The following is a 17036-nucleotide window of genomic DNA, read 5'->3' as shown; positions in this document are numbered from 1 at the left end:
GTTAGGTTAAGTTTTCTGTCATTATTTATTCAAGTACGTTTTCAATCCCTTGCTCTCTCTCTTCCCATTCTGGTACCCCTAGGAAGCAAATATTATTATGCTTAATGTTGTCCCAGAGGCCTCTTAAACTATGATCATTTTTTAAATTCTTTTTTCATTTTGCCATTCTGATTGTGTATTTTCTACTGACCTTGTCTTCCAGATCACTAATTTGGTCTTCTGCTTCACCTAATCTTTGATTCTCTCTAATGTATTCTTCATTTCAGTTATTGTATTCTTCATTTTTTATTTGATTTTTATGGTTTCTATCTATCTCTTTGTTGAAATTCTCCCTGAGTTCATCTATTCTTCCCCTAAATTCATTGAGCATCTTTATAACCAGTGTTTTGAACTTTGTATTTGATAGACTGTTGTCTCCACATTGTTTAGTTCTTTTTCTGAAATTCTGTCTTGTTCTTTCATTTGAATCATGTTTCTTTGTCTCCTCATTTTGGCTGACACCTTGTGTGTTTCCAGGTATTAGGTAGATCTGCTACATCTCCCAGTGCTGGCAGGGTAGCCTTATGTAGCAGATGTCCTTTGGGGCCCAGTGGCATCGTCTTCCTGGTCACCTGAGCCAGGTGCTTTGTGATGTTCCTTGTGTGGGTTGTATGTGCCCTCCTGATGTAGTTGAGCCTTGACTGCTGTTGGCACTCAATGAGTGGGACTAATCCTCGGATGACTGACTATGAGAAATGTCTGTGACTACAACAAACATGGTATTGTGTGGGGGCTGACCCCATAGAGCAGGATTCACTTTAGTTGGGCTCTGATGTCTGCCAAGCCTGCCTTTGGGTATGTCATTTGTGGACCTGGTTGGGGGGTGTTCTGGTGTGGTCTGAAGCTGGCCACTGAGAGTGTTGGTTCTGGGCCTCTTGGGAGGAACACTGGTGCATCCCTCAGTCACAGCCTATCTGTGTCTGGCCTGGAGCCAACTGTTAGGAGCTACAAAGTGATCTATGGTTGGTTGTTACCTGTGCTGGGATTCTAGGTGTCTGGGAAAGGTTATACTGTGAACTGGGGCTGGCTGTGACTAATGCCAGGCTTGGGGCCACTTAGCAAGTGGTATAGGGCATGCTGAGCCTAGCTGCTGCTTGTTTAGGGTTTGTGGACCTTAAAAGATTTTAGAAAGTTAGCAGTATACGCTGAGGCAGGGCACTTGTATGAAAAATCCACTGCAAGTAGCATGGGTGGATGAGGGAGTTGGGTGTGGTGGGGTCTCAGGGAATGGGGGTTGGGGAGAAAGATTTTAGCCAAGGTAATGGAGAGCTCAGACATGGCTTGGGCATACGCCTGAAGCATGGGAGGGGTAAGGGCTCAACAAAGGAACAAGGGCCTCTGCCAGCACTTTGGGCCAGGAAAACAGCTATCTTGACCCCTGCACCTCCAGCCCTTGCTGAGGATAATTAGTTCAATTCCTCTCTGTCTGTTCTTTGGGCTTTTTGAGCTACTGCCCCAGTGCTGGAGCTCAGAACCAGTGAGGGAGCTTTGCGCCAGTGAGTCTGCTCGTGGCCCCTTTAAGACCTGAAGCTACTAGGTCTGTAGCAGCCCTCCACCCCACTTGAATACAACCCCAACTTGTTTGTTTTCATAGCGAGATGTTATGAGAAGTTCTCTTCCCAGCACTGGAGACCTGGGCTGAGAAGCCTGGTGTGGGGCTGGGACCACTCGCAACTCAGGGCAACCTCAGAGCTGAGACAGCCCCCCCTTTCTTAACTGCCACACCACGGGTGTGGGGCCTGCCCATTCCACGTCTCTGCCCCTCCTACCTGTCTTGGCTGACTTCTTCTTTATACCCTTGGTCATAGGAATTCCACTCCGCTCGTTAGTTGTAATTTTGATGTGGTCACAGGAGGAGGTGAGCACAGTGATTGTCTACTCTGCCGTCTTGACCGGAAGTCTCTATTTCTAGTTTCTTATGCAGCATAAAGACCAGCTCTTAATTGATTTCTAATTACATCAAATATACTAAATCCTATATGAGGCTGAGAAGACTCAGACCTGAAACTTTGGTGCCCAGAAGAGAGGGGTGATACATAAAGCATTTCGTTTCTCCCAGCCATGTCCCAATTTCTAGCACCCTTGGGTTTCCACTTCAGAACCTGGTCTCTACTAAACCACTGCCAAGCAGCAAGGCTTCTTCTTGTCCTGTGGTGCAGGTGATATTGACACACAATAAGCAGGAATGAAGGTGATGATATTGACAAAGAGTTAAAGTAGAAAATATTCATCCATAGAAGAGAGTTTCATTTTTTTCTAAAATAAAAGCTGTGTATGTCTCATCACTATCTTGCAATCAGAAATAGATTTGGTTCATATAAGAGAATTAAATGACTCTCTGTTTTGAAAATGAGTTTTGCTGTAGTTTGACACGATAGGTTTTCCTTCCTCCACAACAAAAGATTGCCTGACTGGGCAACAGCTGAGAGTTATTTAAACTGGGAATTTCATTTTTGCTCTGGCTAACTGACTCGGCATATATCCAAAGTCCTTTCACTTATTTAAAACAGAAATACAAAATTAACTCCACCTCATAGATTGTGTGATACATATGATTGGGAGGTTATGGTATATAGTATTTGGCCCTCAGCTTTGAATAATCAGTATTTTGGTTATCTAAATTAAATATACTTCCTCCAAGCAGGTTTGTTAAAATAGAAAGTTGGATAGTCTGTGAAAACAATAGCTTATTAAGCTCACTACTTGAGAAAGATGGAAATGTTGCATTGGAAACATTGCTAATGGTGAGTCGGGAGCCATTTGTAGCCAAGTACTTGAGCCGGCTACTCCATCAAGTGAGGTTTCCTAATGTGTGCAGACAGCTTTGCAGCGGCCCCAGTGCCAAGAGCTACCTTCACACAGGGCCAAAGAGCATGGGGGTCCTGTGTGAGCGTAGACCTCGGTCCTGAGGACGTTGTGTTGGGGGAACCTACGCTGCTGACCTTGACGGACTGTTTTGAAGTTGAAGGTCTGGAAGCCACCTGTCAATGCAGAAGAGTCAATGACATCCACGCCATAGTCACTCTGGCTCCGTCTATAAAGGGTGACACCAATGACGAGGACTGCAACGGCCACAACTGCAGCACCCAAGCCCGAATACAATGCAATGTCGCTGGCGTTCTCAATGCCTGAAAGACACAAGAGAAATCCTAAGTGGCCAACATGGGCACACAGTCAAAGAGCCACCCCAGGACATAAAATGAAATGCTGTTGGGTTTTTGGAGCTACTGCTAAGAGACAATGATATATGCAGCTAGCCATAAGTGATACTCTCTTCTGTGCAATAATCACGTTTCTAAAATACCTTGTATAAATCAAAGGTATGCTAGTCAAATATCTCAACTGCATTAAGGTAGCTTACCATGTAATAGAATCTTGAAGGCAATCGGTTTTGCAAAGAATGTAATAGTTTCAAGGAAAAACAGGCAACTTCTTAATTTACTTGTTTTAGGAAGTTATATTTACCTAAAAAAGTATTTTTTACAATTTTATTAGAAGGAAAACATGAGATCCACATACAATGACAAAATGTGGGTGAACTGTTCTACTTATATATGATCTGGGCACATGCATTCACAGAGAGTGGTCTAGGGTGAGAAGGTAACACATGGTCTATGAGTCGAGAGTCGACCGGAGTTCACAGTTATGACTTTTAGCTTTGGCACACATCATTCAGTTTAAGAGAACATTGACAACATCAGTTTAGGGTATATACAGTCATTATGAGAGACTTTCTGTTGTGAGATATGAAAAGGTCTTGGTCCTAGGTGCTCTTATGTCCATGGTAAATGTTTTCTAGCACCAATTAGATGTTAGACTCGAATACTTTTCTGTGGCAGAGGACTGGTCTCTAAGAGGGCACATGCTGTTTCTCCCGTACCTCTCCTACTCCATCCTATTGAATGCATGGGCAAAGCAAAAATAAAAGCATTAGTTCGAATTTAGACTGTGGGTGTCTCCCCACCCCCCAAGATATGTTGTAGCCGATTTTCAACTCTTTTGTTCAATGCACAGCGGGTGTGGTTCATTCCTAAAGAGATGCATAGTGGCGACTACAATTCAGCATGAGATTTATCCAAGACTACATACTCCAAGGAGGTGTAATCTTGGAAAGTGTGTGGAAATGAAAGGTTGCAAATGCTAACTACACAATTGATCTCCCTACAGATTATGTGGTCAGTAAACTCAATAAGTCCAAAAGTAATTACTATGCCACCCTGTGTTGGTCTAGGATAAAATAAACCCATTCCATATTTACTTTGTAATTGCACAGCACGTACTATGCATCCACCGCACCCTAATTTGGCACTTATGTTATCAAATAAGTAATACTAACCACACAAGCAAAGTGAATTTATTTTCAACAAAGTGAGTAGACTGTAAAATAAGGTGCTATCAAATTAAAGAGTGAATGAGGAAACCAAGCAGAACCCATTCAGTCATAAGGCAGTAAACACAGGAAAATAATTCGCCAGGGAGAGCGCCAACAGAAAGAACAGAATCTGAAAGGTCAGAGATTATCAGACACTTTAAATAACCACAAAAACCTAGGAGGTATTGAGGACCAGGGTATGATTTAGGCTCTAGTTCCAACTTCGTGGTGGCCCAAATGAGAGAGTGGAGGACGGAGATGTCTGTGGTTGTCCTTTGACCACCCAGAGCCACAGGCACCGGGGTCAGTGACAACTCCAAAGTTCCCATGTCTGCCTGTGTCACATGTAGGGCATCTATCATCCCACCCCTGCTCCCACGCTCCCCTACTCGGTTACACTCCTTTGAGGGGATAACAGATTGTGCTCGGAGGAGAGATGGGACACGGGACACAACAGATACAGAAAGCCAGGGTATCAGCAGTGAGAAAACTTTGGAATGAAACCAGTTAGCCTTTTCTTCCCCTTCCCTCCAGTTCCTTGGGCACCGATGACTGATGACACCATCATCTTAAAGGGTGTATCTGGGGAGAACACACCTGCTCAGCAACTGAGCACGTACAGAAAAACAGCCTGGCAGTGTACTGAATGCAGCTGTTCGGTGGCTGAGTTGGCAAAGTACAGACAAAGACATCTTTAGCTTCCCAGGTACTAAAATAGAAAGGGCCAGAAGGATGACCAGGGTAAATACTTCTGCTGAAAGTGGACATCACTGGACAAGAGCATTCTGAGACAAAACTGAATAGCAAATTATTTTTACTCCTTTGGATTCGCATCTTTTCTTTACTTTCCAACCCCTGCTACCCAGGTAACCAGAATTCTCCTTCTCCCTCTAGATACAAATCCTGTGTTTGGAAAAGGACCCTACATATGCCTTCAGACTGAGGTTTAAGTGTGACATGGATCCTTGTGTTTCCTCTCCCGGGAATGTTTGCAGAATCCATTTGACTTAAGTCAAGGAAATGAACTGTGTACTGAACTATAGAATTTAAGAGCCACGAGCAGAGGACTTTGGAGAGAGTGGTGAAAGAAGGGAGAGAGCTGTGTGGAGAAACCTGTCCTTCTAAGGCTCACCCTGGTACTTGATGGGCAGTCTGATCTAAAAGCCAGAGTCAACGGACTTCTACAAAAAGATAAACACAGTGCTATAGATTTTACAAGAACAAGCTGTCCTGGGAATTAGAAGGTTCAGGAGCTAATATTTCCATTTATTCAACATTTGTTGACAGCCAACCATGCCATGGAAATGAGGATGCATGGCCAAGTTAACACATGGTCCATATTCTCAGCTGTTTGTCATCTAAGGCTGGTAAACCCTGGCATCCGGTGCAGCTGCAGAGGTCTACACAAAGCACTCAGAGCCGCACGTGCGTGTCTCTGGACGTGGAACCAGACATCCTTAGCTGCAGCTCACATTCTTCTGAAGCTGGGTCACGGTGCTTCTTTCTTCCTTCTCTTCTTTTTCTACCACTCTTTTCTCTATCTACTTGTTTTCACTTAACCTCGTTCTTTTATTTTCCTTAATTCCCTCTACACCACTGTCTAATCTGTCCTTCCAAGAGAGCAGGTGGCTTTCCCTGTAAGGATTTCTGTGTGCTTGTGAATACTGTCATCGACTTTCTTTTTACGTACACTCAGGACTGGCCCCAGAGGAGCCTGAGGTTTAGTTCCACATTTCCCACTGCAGGTATACGTGTGTCTGTGAGCACATGCACACTTGGAGGGGCACCACTGCAGAATCACAGATGTTGTACGTGTGAATGCGTGCTCACAGGCATGCATCCAGCTCCTGTCAGGAAGCCAGAACCACTGCTGCTCTGTCCCAGGGAAATCGCTCGACCAAACCGACCACAAGGTGCAGGCACTTCTGGGGGCCTGACAGCATCTTCTCATCCATTCCTGCACACTTGCTCTTCTTGGCCACACTGCATATGCCCCAGATGCAATCGCAATTAATTTCCTGTTAGGTGGATGCCTGTTGGCAAAGGGCTCTGTTTACCTTCCACATCACAGCCACAGGTCACTGTCATATACCTCCCCACTCCAGTAGGCATCTGGGAATTCCCCAGCTCTGTCTACCCATCTGTCGGGTGACAGCTGAAGCTCCCTTCCCCAAGAAAGTAACTCTGTCCTGGAAAATCTAGCCCACCCTGCCAAGCTATATCTAAACTCTTATATTACTTAAGGTCCCTAGAACTCACTTTCGATTATACTTTCTATTATGAAGTATCTGAATGCCAATGCATTCTTCAAAAGCAGTAGTCTCTCTCTAATTTCCCCCAGAAATTTTGCAGATCATCGTGTGAGACTCTTTATTGATTGCTGGCCTCGCTTCACACGAGGAGAGAAGCATTAAAGGAATTACAGTCTGAGGTCAGTTTCAGAACCCCTGCCACAGGGACTTTTTCTTTCGCCTTTACACACGTGTGTTTACACCTGTCTGCTCACTCACATACATATGAGGTGCTAGTTTCTCGGCTCAGAGTGGTTTGGGACTAAAGCTTGACACTCCCTGACTGAGCAGGATATTCGGGGGTTTTGTGGACAAGGATACTTTCCTCCAACTTTCCGTTTCACAGACGAAGCTTTACGTATTAATGTCTTCTTGGAGTTCCGCCTGTGCTTGCGTCCCCTTTTCCTCTATCCAAGAGTCATGAAAGCGCCCTGGCCGGTTTGGCTCAGCGGTTAGAGCGTCGGCCTGCGGTCCAGAGAGACCCGGGTTCTAAGGGCACGTACCTCAGTTGCAGTTTGTCCCCGGCCCTGGTTGGTCACGCGGGTGGCAGCCACTCGATGTGTCCCTTCACGTCGATGTTTCTCTCTCTCTTCCTCTCTCTCCCTCCCACTCTGAACAAAAAATGGAAAAATGTTCGAGTGAGGATAAAAAAAAAAAAAAGAGTCACAAAAGCTGTAGGCAAAGCTTGAAGGACCCAACCTGTGGCAGAATAAATTGTTGTGTAGAGTCTATAGGTTAGAGGAAAAGAAACAAACAAAAATCCGAGCACCGACTGTGACTGAGAAATCTCTTGTAGCCCAACTTGACCAGCAAGCCCTGTGGGATGTGTCCAGTGGAGAGTCGACTAGGACCCTGGCAGGGACATGTTCGTGGGCTTACGTGGCCCCGAGAGGAGCGCTGAGACGTGACGGGTGGTGACCTGGAAGGCGGAAAGTTTGTTACGAGGAAAGGACAGGCCCCCCGGGCGCAGGGGCCTCTCACTGATGACGAAGCCAGCGAGCAGGTGTCCCCGCCTCTAGCAAGGCCCGGGAAGGAGGGCGTGGGCTTCCGTTACCGCAGTCGGGACTCTGGTTCGATACTAAAATGACCTTCCCACAAGGAGGGTGGTGAACATCTGCACTGTATTTCTGAGGGAGAAACTCCTTTCAGAAACTCTTTAAAGACAGAACGATTTTACAAGTCTGCGGTATTTAGTTATTTAGTTATTTTGGGGGTCAAGTCTGGTGAGAAGCACTAAATACCTTTCACAGCCCCTTTGAACTTCACAGCTCAAGGAAGAGGTAGTAACAGGGTCAGCGGCTTTATGAGTTACAACCACACCTAGTCTGCTATAGTGACCAGTGTCCCCGAAGGGTTAAGTAGAAGGTCGTTGACTTAGCTGGCCTTTCTCTCTTCACCTGACTCCCCTCTGAAAGACATATTAATGCCACTTGTGAATGGAAATTTCACTTAATTCCCATGGTACACGCTTAACTATACATCAGGTTAGAATCTACTTTACAGGATTAGATATAGCTACACAAAATTAATGAAGGAGCGTAGGAAATGCCTTTCAAAACACACTGTTCTTTTCGATCTCCTAGTTGATAGTATAGAATGAACACTGATCCCACTTCAGGAAAAAACAACTTGCATTGGTGTGTAGAAGGGACAGTGAATGACCTAAGGTATCCACATGGTCAATGTGCACAAAGTGAGGGATGAGAGAGGCCCACCGATGGAAGACCAAAGAACCATCTGCTGTGCTGGACTCCCGTGGAAGCCTGGGAGGTAGCCACCCGGGACCACTCCCCATCTCCACCCAGCCCCGCCAGGGCGGTGGGCAGAGCGATGTGCCAAAATATTAACTGCATGCTGAAAAGTGACCTAACAGAAGTTCTTGTTAGAGTTGTTTATTCTTGCTTTCACTAAGAAGCAACACTTTTTTTTTTTTTTTAATTTAACACGTGAGAATATAGCTTTTAAATGGTCAACCATTGTAAGCACTTCCAATTATATTTGCATTGCTTGGAATCTCATAATCCCTTCACCAATCAATATCTCAGCTCTTTTTCAATCTCCCAGCCTCAAAAACCTCATCATTGTTATTGTGGTGATTGTTGTTTTATTGTAATTAATGACAACAATAGCAAGTTATTAAGTAGTGCTTACAATATTATCTGCTGGATACTGGTCTAGTACTTTTACACTTACTAACCTTGTTTTAAATATATTTTTTTAATTTTTTAGAGAGAGAGGGAGGAGAGAGACAGAAACACCGATCTGAGAGACAAACATAGATCAGCTGCCTCCTGCACGCCTCCTACTGGGGATCGAGCCCAAAACCCAGGCATGTGCCCTGACCTGGAATTGAACCGGGACCTCGGTCCATGGGAGAACACTCAATCCACTGAGCCACACTGGCTGGGCTTATTAACCCATTTTGATCTTTCAACAACCTTGTAAAAATGTCCCCATTCAGATGTGTAAACCAAGGCATGAAAATCACTTGCCTTGCCCAAGCCTCATGATTGATAAGGAGCAGAGCTGGGTTCAACCCCAGGCACTCTGGCTCCAGAATCAATGGATTAGGACAGACCCTCTCCAGGTGTTAACCCCGTCTTTGTGATCACACTGCTGACTACCTCTGGGTGACAAGAGTAACACAGTAACTGAGCACTGTTTGTGGTCGAATATTTGAGAAGCGCAGATGTGACCACATTCTCATCCTCACAAACAAATCTGTTTGCAGACAGCGTAATATTTCCTCTTTTACAGATGTGAAATAGGTTCAGATAAGGTAGAAACCACCCAAGGCTTTGTAATTAGACAACTACAAAGCCAGGGATACAATACACATCTGTCTTTACTCCCAGTGGCTTAACCATCACTGCATGGCTTCCTAGCCCCTTCTCCCTGCTCTGTCTATGCCTGTACCAGTTAATTAGCCTTGCTTGGAGGAAGTCACCAACCCCACGGGCCGGTGTCATCAGAAAACCTGGGCCTTCTTACAGTGGGGTAACTACTTTGTTCCTGTCTTATGACCAAAAAACATTTTTCGTTGTAACAGTTACTTTGACCTTTGCTTCCTTTCTTCAAGACTTCTTCATACCAGCTTCTCTTTTAGGTGAGAAAATAGAGGTCATTCCCTGTGAGTTCAGACCCTCACAAGTCTCAGTTCCTCTGCCCTTCAGGCATTTCTCTTTTCCTTCCTCTGCTCCATGCAAGTGTCCGGGAGCTCTGATCACACCCTTTCCCGCCCCCAAGGGGACCTGGCCTCATTCATTATTCCCTTTTTGTCTTGCATCTTCAAAATTTTCCTCCAACCCTGAGCCTTGCCCTTTGCCTATAAACCTAGTCTAGTGTCCATAATCGCCTCTCCCCCAACCCTTCCTCCAACTTATTTCCTAATAAACTTCTCAAAGACGTAGCCTTCTTTTCAGCCACAGAATTCTTAGCTCTTTGTTTAAAAGACCTTGAAGCATTTTTAACATTAAACATTTCTTAATGCAAGTTTCATAATTTTCCTAATCTTTGATCCCCTGTCCCTGTTAAAGTAAGGGAATAAATCGAATACATATATGCAATGAGAAAATGTTTTAGGAAGTATAAAAAGGCACACTGTCAAAGGGAACCTTATCTTCCAACTACCCTTTCTCCAAAAGTAGCCACTCTGCATAGTACTTTTGAGAACTTACAGAAAAAAAAAAAGAAAAAAAAAAGTAACTGTCTTTCATTTATTTTTCATTACCCTATAGGCTCCAGATTATACTTCCTTTACTGTATATAATGTCTTATAGATCTATTCTTATCAGAACCTACAGAACTACTTAATTTCTTCTTACATCTGCCTAGCCCACCGACAGGGTGTAGGATAATTGACAGGTCCGCTCTTTCCATATCATGTGATTGTTTCCTTTCTAGTCTCCCTTTTGCCCAAACCGCTGTCTGAAGGTTATTTTCAACGACTCATCAACAGCAATGTTCTTGGTCTTATTCTTGACCACTGCTCTGCAGCGGTATTCAGCAATAGCCAATCTACCTTATAGGGAAAAAAAGTCCCTTCAATTTTATTCTCCTACCTTTTCTTCTCTTATTGTTTAGTAACTACCCTTCAGTCTCATTATTCTAGAAATGGGTTTTCAAGTTCAGGTCCTGGCTTTCTTCCTATGTATACGCTTATATAACTGGGTAACCATTCCCACACCAGCAGTGTAACTATTCCCTTGATGCCAAACAGTTTCACGTCAAGATCTCCTGCCTCGTTTCCTGTCTGTAGGCATCATCCCATGTTTCTGTCCTGCTCGATGAGAAAAAAAACCCATCTGCATGTTGTGCTAATATCTCAACTTTGTCATCTGATTTACAAATTCACCATTCTTATCCCTTCAAATATTTTCCACTCACACACCTTAATGTTTGCATCTCCAGTGCCTCTACATTTCAATTTCAATAGGAGAGACCCCCGTGGATGTCCACACTGCAGTCTTGTCTTGCTTAGTACCCATCCTTCCAATCTTTGATCACGGAACCATTTTATATCCAGATTACTCCTCCCAGTGTGGTGCTGGTACTGCCACTCCCATACCCTTCGGTGACTTTCATGTGCGCCCATTCCAACAGAAACTTCTCTTAGAAGCTCAAGACACCTGACGCTCCACCCATCCCAGTTCTCAACTGCTTGGCCTACTTCTCATCTCTGCGAACCCTACTCTGGCAAACCTGATTACTCACTTTTTTCAAGTAGACCTTATATGTCAGTGGACTTTTTTCCCCCTCTTACCAAAGGCTCTCCTCTGCCAATGTCTGTTTCAATTCTATTCATTCTTTCAAGATTGATAATAAGGGGAATTTAATTTATAAAATATTTCTTGATAGAGCACATTCAGACTTGTTTTGTTCCTCCTTTTAAATTGTCAGATTTAGCAAATAAAACAGTTCATTTTGAATTTCAGATCAATAAAGAATAATTTTAGTATAAGCACTCCCCATAAAATAGTTGGGACACACCTGTGCTAAAAATGCATTGCTTATTTATCTGACAATGAAACTTAAATAGAGGACCTCACCCGGCTGGTGTGGCTGTGTGTGTGCATGGACCCATGCACCAAGAGGTCACCGGTTCCATTAGATTCCCAATCAGGGCATCTAATCTAATTGGGCCCAGGTTGCAGGCCCAATCCCCAGTGGGGAGCATGCAAGAGACGGCCAATCAATATTCCCTCTCATTGGTGTTTCTATTTCTCTCCCTCTCCCATCCTGCCTTTCTAAAATCAATAAAGAAAAATTATTAAAAATAAAGAAAGAAAGAACCTCTATGTTTTATCTGGTAACTATATTTGGACTGCAAAAAAACTGTGCTTTTCCTTATCACATAGAAAGACCAAGTTAAAATGGTCAAGAGAGTAAAAGAGAGCAGGATTCGAACTCCAGCCCTTGAAAAAATGACTTCACTTGGTTAAAGATATTAACTCTATATACTTTGAATATACTAACAGGTGGAGAGATGGGGCTGGGAATTCACATTTTCAACAAGCAACCTGGGTTATTCCACTGCTGAAGAACATGTTGGTCTACGACTTATTCATCATGTCTGGGCTCAGTTCTCAGGTATTTCATGAACAAAATCTTATAGCATGCTCATTAAAGGCAGAGTCAATGATATCACCAAAAATAGTCGTAAAAAAGGCATACGCTTCTGATGGGGTGAAAATGAGATAACAAGAAAATTGACAGTGGGAAGAAAACTACAGATGTTGCACATGTATATGGGTTGAATTGATTCACAGTAGGAACAGTTTTGAAGGACAAAGCAATTTGTGTTAAGTGCTGTAGTTATGTAATCAAAAATAATCAGCAGGAGATGAAGGAAAATGATGGGCAAAAGAGATAAAAAAGTTTTTGAAGGCATGGTAGATGATCGGCACTGACGCCTGTAACCTGGTGCTAGCTTAGGAGAGCCTCGGAGTCTGTTGGGAATTTAAAGGCATTGCCTAAAGTTGCAGACATTATCCCACTATAGGCGAAGCCAGTATACCCTGGGGAAGGGTGCAGAACGGAATCCCTGTGAGTGAAGACAAGGACATATGCAGTTTTCAGACTTTAAGGACACAATCAGGCTATTCTGATGGAAATGCTTCTGGTAAGCATACATCTGGGCTTTAACCTAATACCTGGAATAGAACAGATGATTATTAAAATTGTTTTCTTATCCTTTTCTCAAATCATGTATCATTTTCTACTATCTGGTATTGTAATTGTGGGAAAGAAACTTTTTATGTTTTTTCCCTTCAAGCTTCACTGGGCCAAGACTATTAGATAGAATAATTGTATAATAAATATCTACTATATGAATGAGTAGCAATGGATATATAGAAGCGAAGTCTTTATTTTCACCTTAACAATAAAAGGCCCAGTGAAGAGTTAGCAGGAAGATGTCAGACCACAACTCAACAAATATTTATTGAACCTTTACTAGTAGGCACAGTGGTAAATGCTACGGGTGTAAGAGTGAATGCCTCTAAACTGTTTACCAGAAGGCAGGGATTTATGTCTATTAGAAAGGGAATCCAGGCCAGAATAAAGGCACTAAAAATATTGTTTAGAAAGAGGAGAGTTGTCAAATGCTTAGCAAATTACAAGAATAACTAATTCAGACTCGGCGAGGTGTTGGTGAAGGCCTTGCGGAGGAAATAACACCTGAGTCAAAACCAGAAAGAAGAATAAATTAAACAGGTTTAGGATTAGGTTGAGGAAGAGTTTTCAGCAGAAGTAACAGAATGTATAAGGTATCACCAGCAAAAATGGGCACAGGGTATTCTGAGAACTAAGACATCCGTGTGGCTGAAGAATACAGGAAGTGGTGGGAGGGCAGGAAGGAAAATGCTAATAATTAAGATGATTGAGAGAACCTGATGTGATTAAGGAAAGTTTAGATCAGACCAAAAACATATTAAGTACTTTGGACTTCCTCTTAAAAGTGAGCTATTGAAGAAGTTTAAACATGGAGATGATATCACCAAAATTTATATTTTTAAAAGATCAGATAAATTGATGAGGGGCAAGACTAGATACAGGCAGGACATTGTAGAAACCATGGTTAGGAATGAAGATGGCCTGAACTTTCAAACTTATCTGGGACACCGTTTTCTTATCATTTGGTTTTTCTCTTGCTACTCTGGCTGGTACTTTTTTGTTTCTTGTGCAGTGACTTCTGACCTCTTCCGCAACTAAATGTTGATATCCATAAGGGCTCAGTCCCCAGATCTCTTCCCTTGCCTAGTCACACTCACTATCCAGTAATCTCATTCTATCTAATGGCTATAAATACCATCTGGGCACTGACAAGCCCCAGATTCATGTCATCGGCCAAGATTGTCCTCTGACCCGTGGACTCATGCATTCAACTTGCCTATTCAACCTTTCCATTTCGATGTTTAATAGATACATCAAACTTAAATTTTGTAACACTGAACTCTTGAGTCTCCTGAATTTGCTATACTAAGTTTTTCCCTTGTCAGTAATGACAATTCGCATAGCTAAAATTTTGGAATCATCCATCACCCATTTTGGCAAATAATACCTTATACATCCTGTTACTTCTACCTAAAACTCTTTCCCTCAACCTAATCCTTTTCTTTCTCTCAAACTCTATATCCAATCCACTAGCAAATCCTTTTGACTCTGCCTTCAAAAGATATGTAGACTATGAGCTGATTTTATAATTTCAAATGCTATCTATCTGGCTCAAGCCACAGTCATCTTGAACCAGTAAAAGCCTAGATGATTGTAACAGATTATTGTTATAGTAGGTCATTGTAAGAGGTCTCCTGCTTCTGCTCTCCTTCCCTGTGTGTTTATACTCAACACAGCAGGAACAGTGTATCTTTGGAAATATCAGTCATGTCACCACAAATTAAAACCCTCAATGGGCCCGGCCAATGTGGCTCAGTGGTTGAGCGTCGACCCATGAACCAAGAGGTCGCCGGTTCAGTTCCTGGTCAGGGCACATGGGTTATGGGCGCATCCCCAGTGGGGGACATGCAGGAGGCGGCCAATCGATATTCTCTCTCATCAATGTCTCTATCTCTCTCTCCTTCTCCCTTCCTCTCTCTAAAATCTCTTCCTCTCTTTATAAAATCAATAAAAAGAAAAAAAAAAAAACTTCAAAGACTTTCCATCTTGCTCAGAGTAAAGGTCAAAGTCTTTACAATGGCCTGCACTGCTCTTGGCCATTTCTCCCCTTGCCCTGCATCTCTGATCTTAGTATGGTGACGCCCTCCCTGTGCCTCTCTGCTCCAGATGTCCCTGCCTCCTTGCTGTTCCCCATAGTCCAAGCAATCCTCTGCGCCCCGTGGCTCCCCTTGCCTGGAATGCTGTCCCCCCAGATATGCAGATGTTCGTTTCTTTGCTTTTCTTCATGTCTCTTCTTAACTGTAACTTTATTACAGGGAAGTTCCCTGAACACCTGATACACAAAAAAAAGCAACACTCTCTCCAACCTTCTCTGAGCCCTTTACCCTGCTTCATGTCTCTTCATGACACATGTCACCATCTCCACAGCATTCAGCACTACACAGTTCCTGAATTGTTTACATCTCTCCTCGCTAGAATCCTGAGCTACATGGAAGCAGAAACTGCATCTGCTGTGCTCAGTGCTGACTCTCCACCACCTAGAATGTTTCCTAGCACATGGGAGGAACAGTTCCTAGCACACAGTAACTAGCTGTTGAGTGAGTGGAGCAATGTATATGAATAGAATGAACATGGAATAAAGTTGATGGACTTCGATCTCTCTAAGTGGTAGAAAAGTCAGATAATAATGAGTTATTGGGTACTAAGCAAGAGAAGGAAGAGGAAATAGAGGGTCTAGAAGGCTATCCATGTTTCTGATCTAGACAACTGAGCTGCTAAGATACTATTGACTGAACTAGAGAAGATGAGAGTCGAGCTGAATTCAGAACAGGGACAAAAAAAGGACAAATTCAGTTTTGAAGAAGTTGAGGTTAAGGTTACTGAGAGATCTTCAGCTGGACATGACCTGGAGGTAGCGGACACTAGAACTATTCACTGGATTCATACTTTGTTAGGTACAATCAACTTTGTGGAAAGCAGATGGGGAGGGAATCTGTGATTCTTAGTTATTTCCTAAGGGGAAGCTAAATTCCTTTCACCCCTAAGATGAACTTGCTGAACTAGTCACTGCCCAGGAGCTCACAGCCGCTCAGAAAGCCATCCCCAAAGCTCCAAAGAATGTCATTGTCTGAACACAAGCACGTCTCAGCCTGACTCTGGGGGTGCATGTTGCTATTCAGAGCCTACTCCATTTTACCACACCTCCTGACATTGTTACACAACATTTATTGAAAGCACATTTGATGGTAATGAAGTTTCTATTAACTATGATTAAATCTCATAAAGCACCTGAAGATAATTTAAGATGTGCAGAAGCAGAAAATGAAACATTCAGTTTAGTACATTAGGAAACGTAATTGATTAAATTATCTCATTTACAATAAGTGCTTTCATGAGCCATGCACCGCACATATTTTCCCCAGTTTGTCATTATGATTTGCCGACAGATATCTGAAGACTTCACTTTCTTCTTTCCCCCCCTTTTTTATTGAATGTATTGGACTGACATTGGTTAATAAAACCATATAGGTTTCAAGTGTACAACTCAACAAAACTGCCCCGTGTGCTCACCACCAGAGTCAAGTCTCTTTCAGCTACCGTGTATCCCCCCTTTGCTCTCTTCCATCTCCCCATGCTGTTATCTAGGTCTGTTTTTGTTTGTTTTCATAAGCGACTTCACTTTCTTTTTACATCTCCCTGTAATTCAAAGCTGGCTGCTCTGTCCGCCTGCTCAGAGGACCGCGTGCCAGGCTCCGAGTGATGCGGAGGATCGTGCGCACAGCTATATATAGGAACAGGTTGTTTCTCAATTATCTTCATAATTGGCTTTGATTTTGCATCAGTGATGATTCATGTACTCTTCAACCAAGCCCCTCGCTCACTGAGCGACTGCAGCCTGAGTCTGTGTAATGCACTCCTGACCACGTAGCTTGCAGAACCCCGATCGGATTCCTCTGGGAGCCTTTTGCAATCACATTGATTCTGTTAAGGTTTTATTTTTAGGAAATGACAAATTAAAACAGATTAAGCGATATGGTGGCAGTATCCAGCAATTAAGCTTGGTGTTCAGGAGCGAGAACCCCAAGCAAAAACTAATTCAGGAGTCCCTGAAGACTAGGAATAGCTACTGTGGGGTTTATGGCTGAAAGTACAGATGTAACCGAATTAGAATGGCACAGGACTCACAAACTAAGCATGAAATTAATTTTTTAAAAACACAC

General features: G+C 43.2%; 1 protein-coding gene across 1 annotated transcript in view; it reads right to left on the bottom strand.

The window, feature by feature from the left end:
* The window catches only part of UNC5D (unc-5 netrin receptor D), a 485738-nt gene that overhangs the window by 65664 nt on the left and 403038 nt on the right, over window positions 1–17036 (bottom strand). The window contains exon 9 of the mRNA XM_036250102.1: window positions 2982–3167. Within this exon, the coding sequence (XP_036105995.1) occupies window positions 2982–3167 (186 nt within the window). The remainder of the gene's footprint in view (window positions 1–2981; window positions 3168–17036) is intronic.

This window comes from Molossus molossus, unplaced genomic scaffold, assembly GCF_014108415.1.
Source record: "Molossus molossus isolate mMolMol1 unplaced genomic scaffold, mMolMol1.p scaffold_m16_p_9, whole genome shotgun sequence".
Lineage (NCBI taxonomy): Eukaryota > Metazoa > Chordata > Mammalia > Chiroptera > Molossidae > Molossus > Molossus molossus.
The sequence above is the reverse complement of the archived record's forward strand: the minus strand, read 5'-3'. Positions and strand labels throughout refer to the sequence as shown.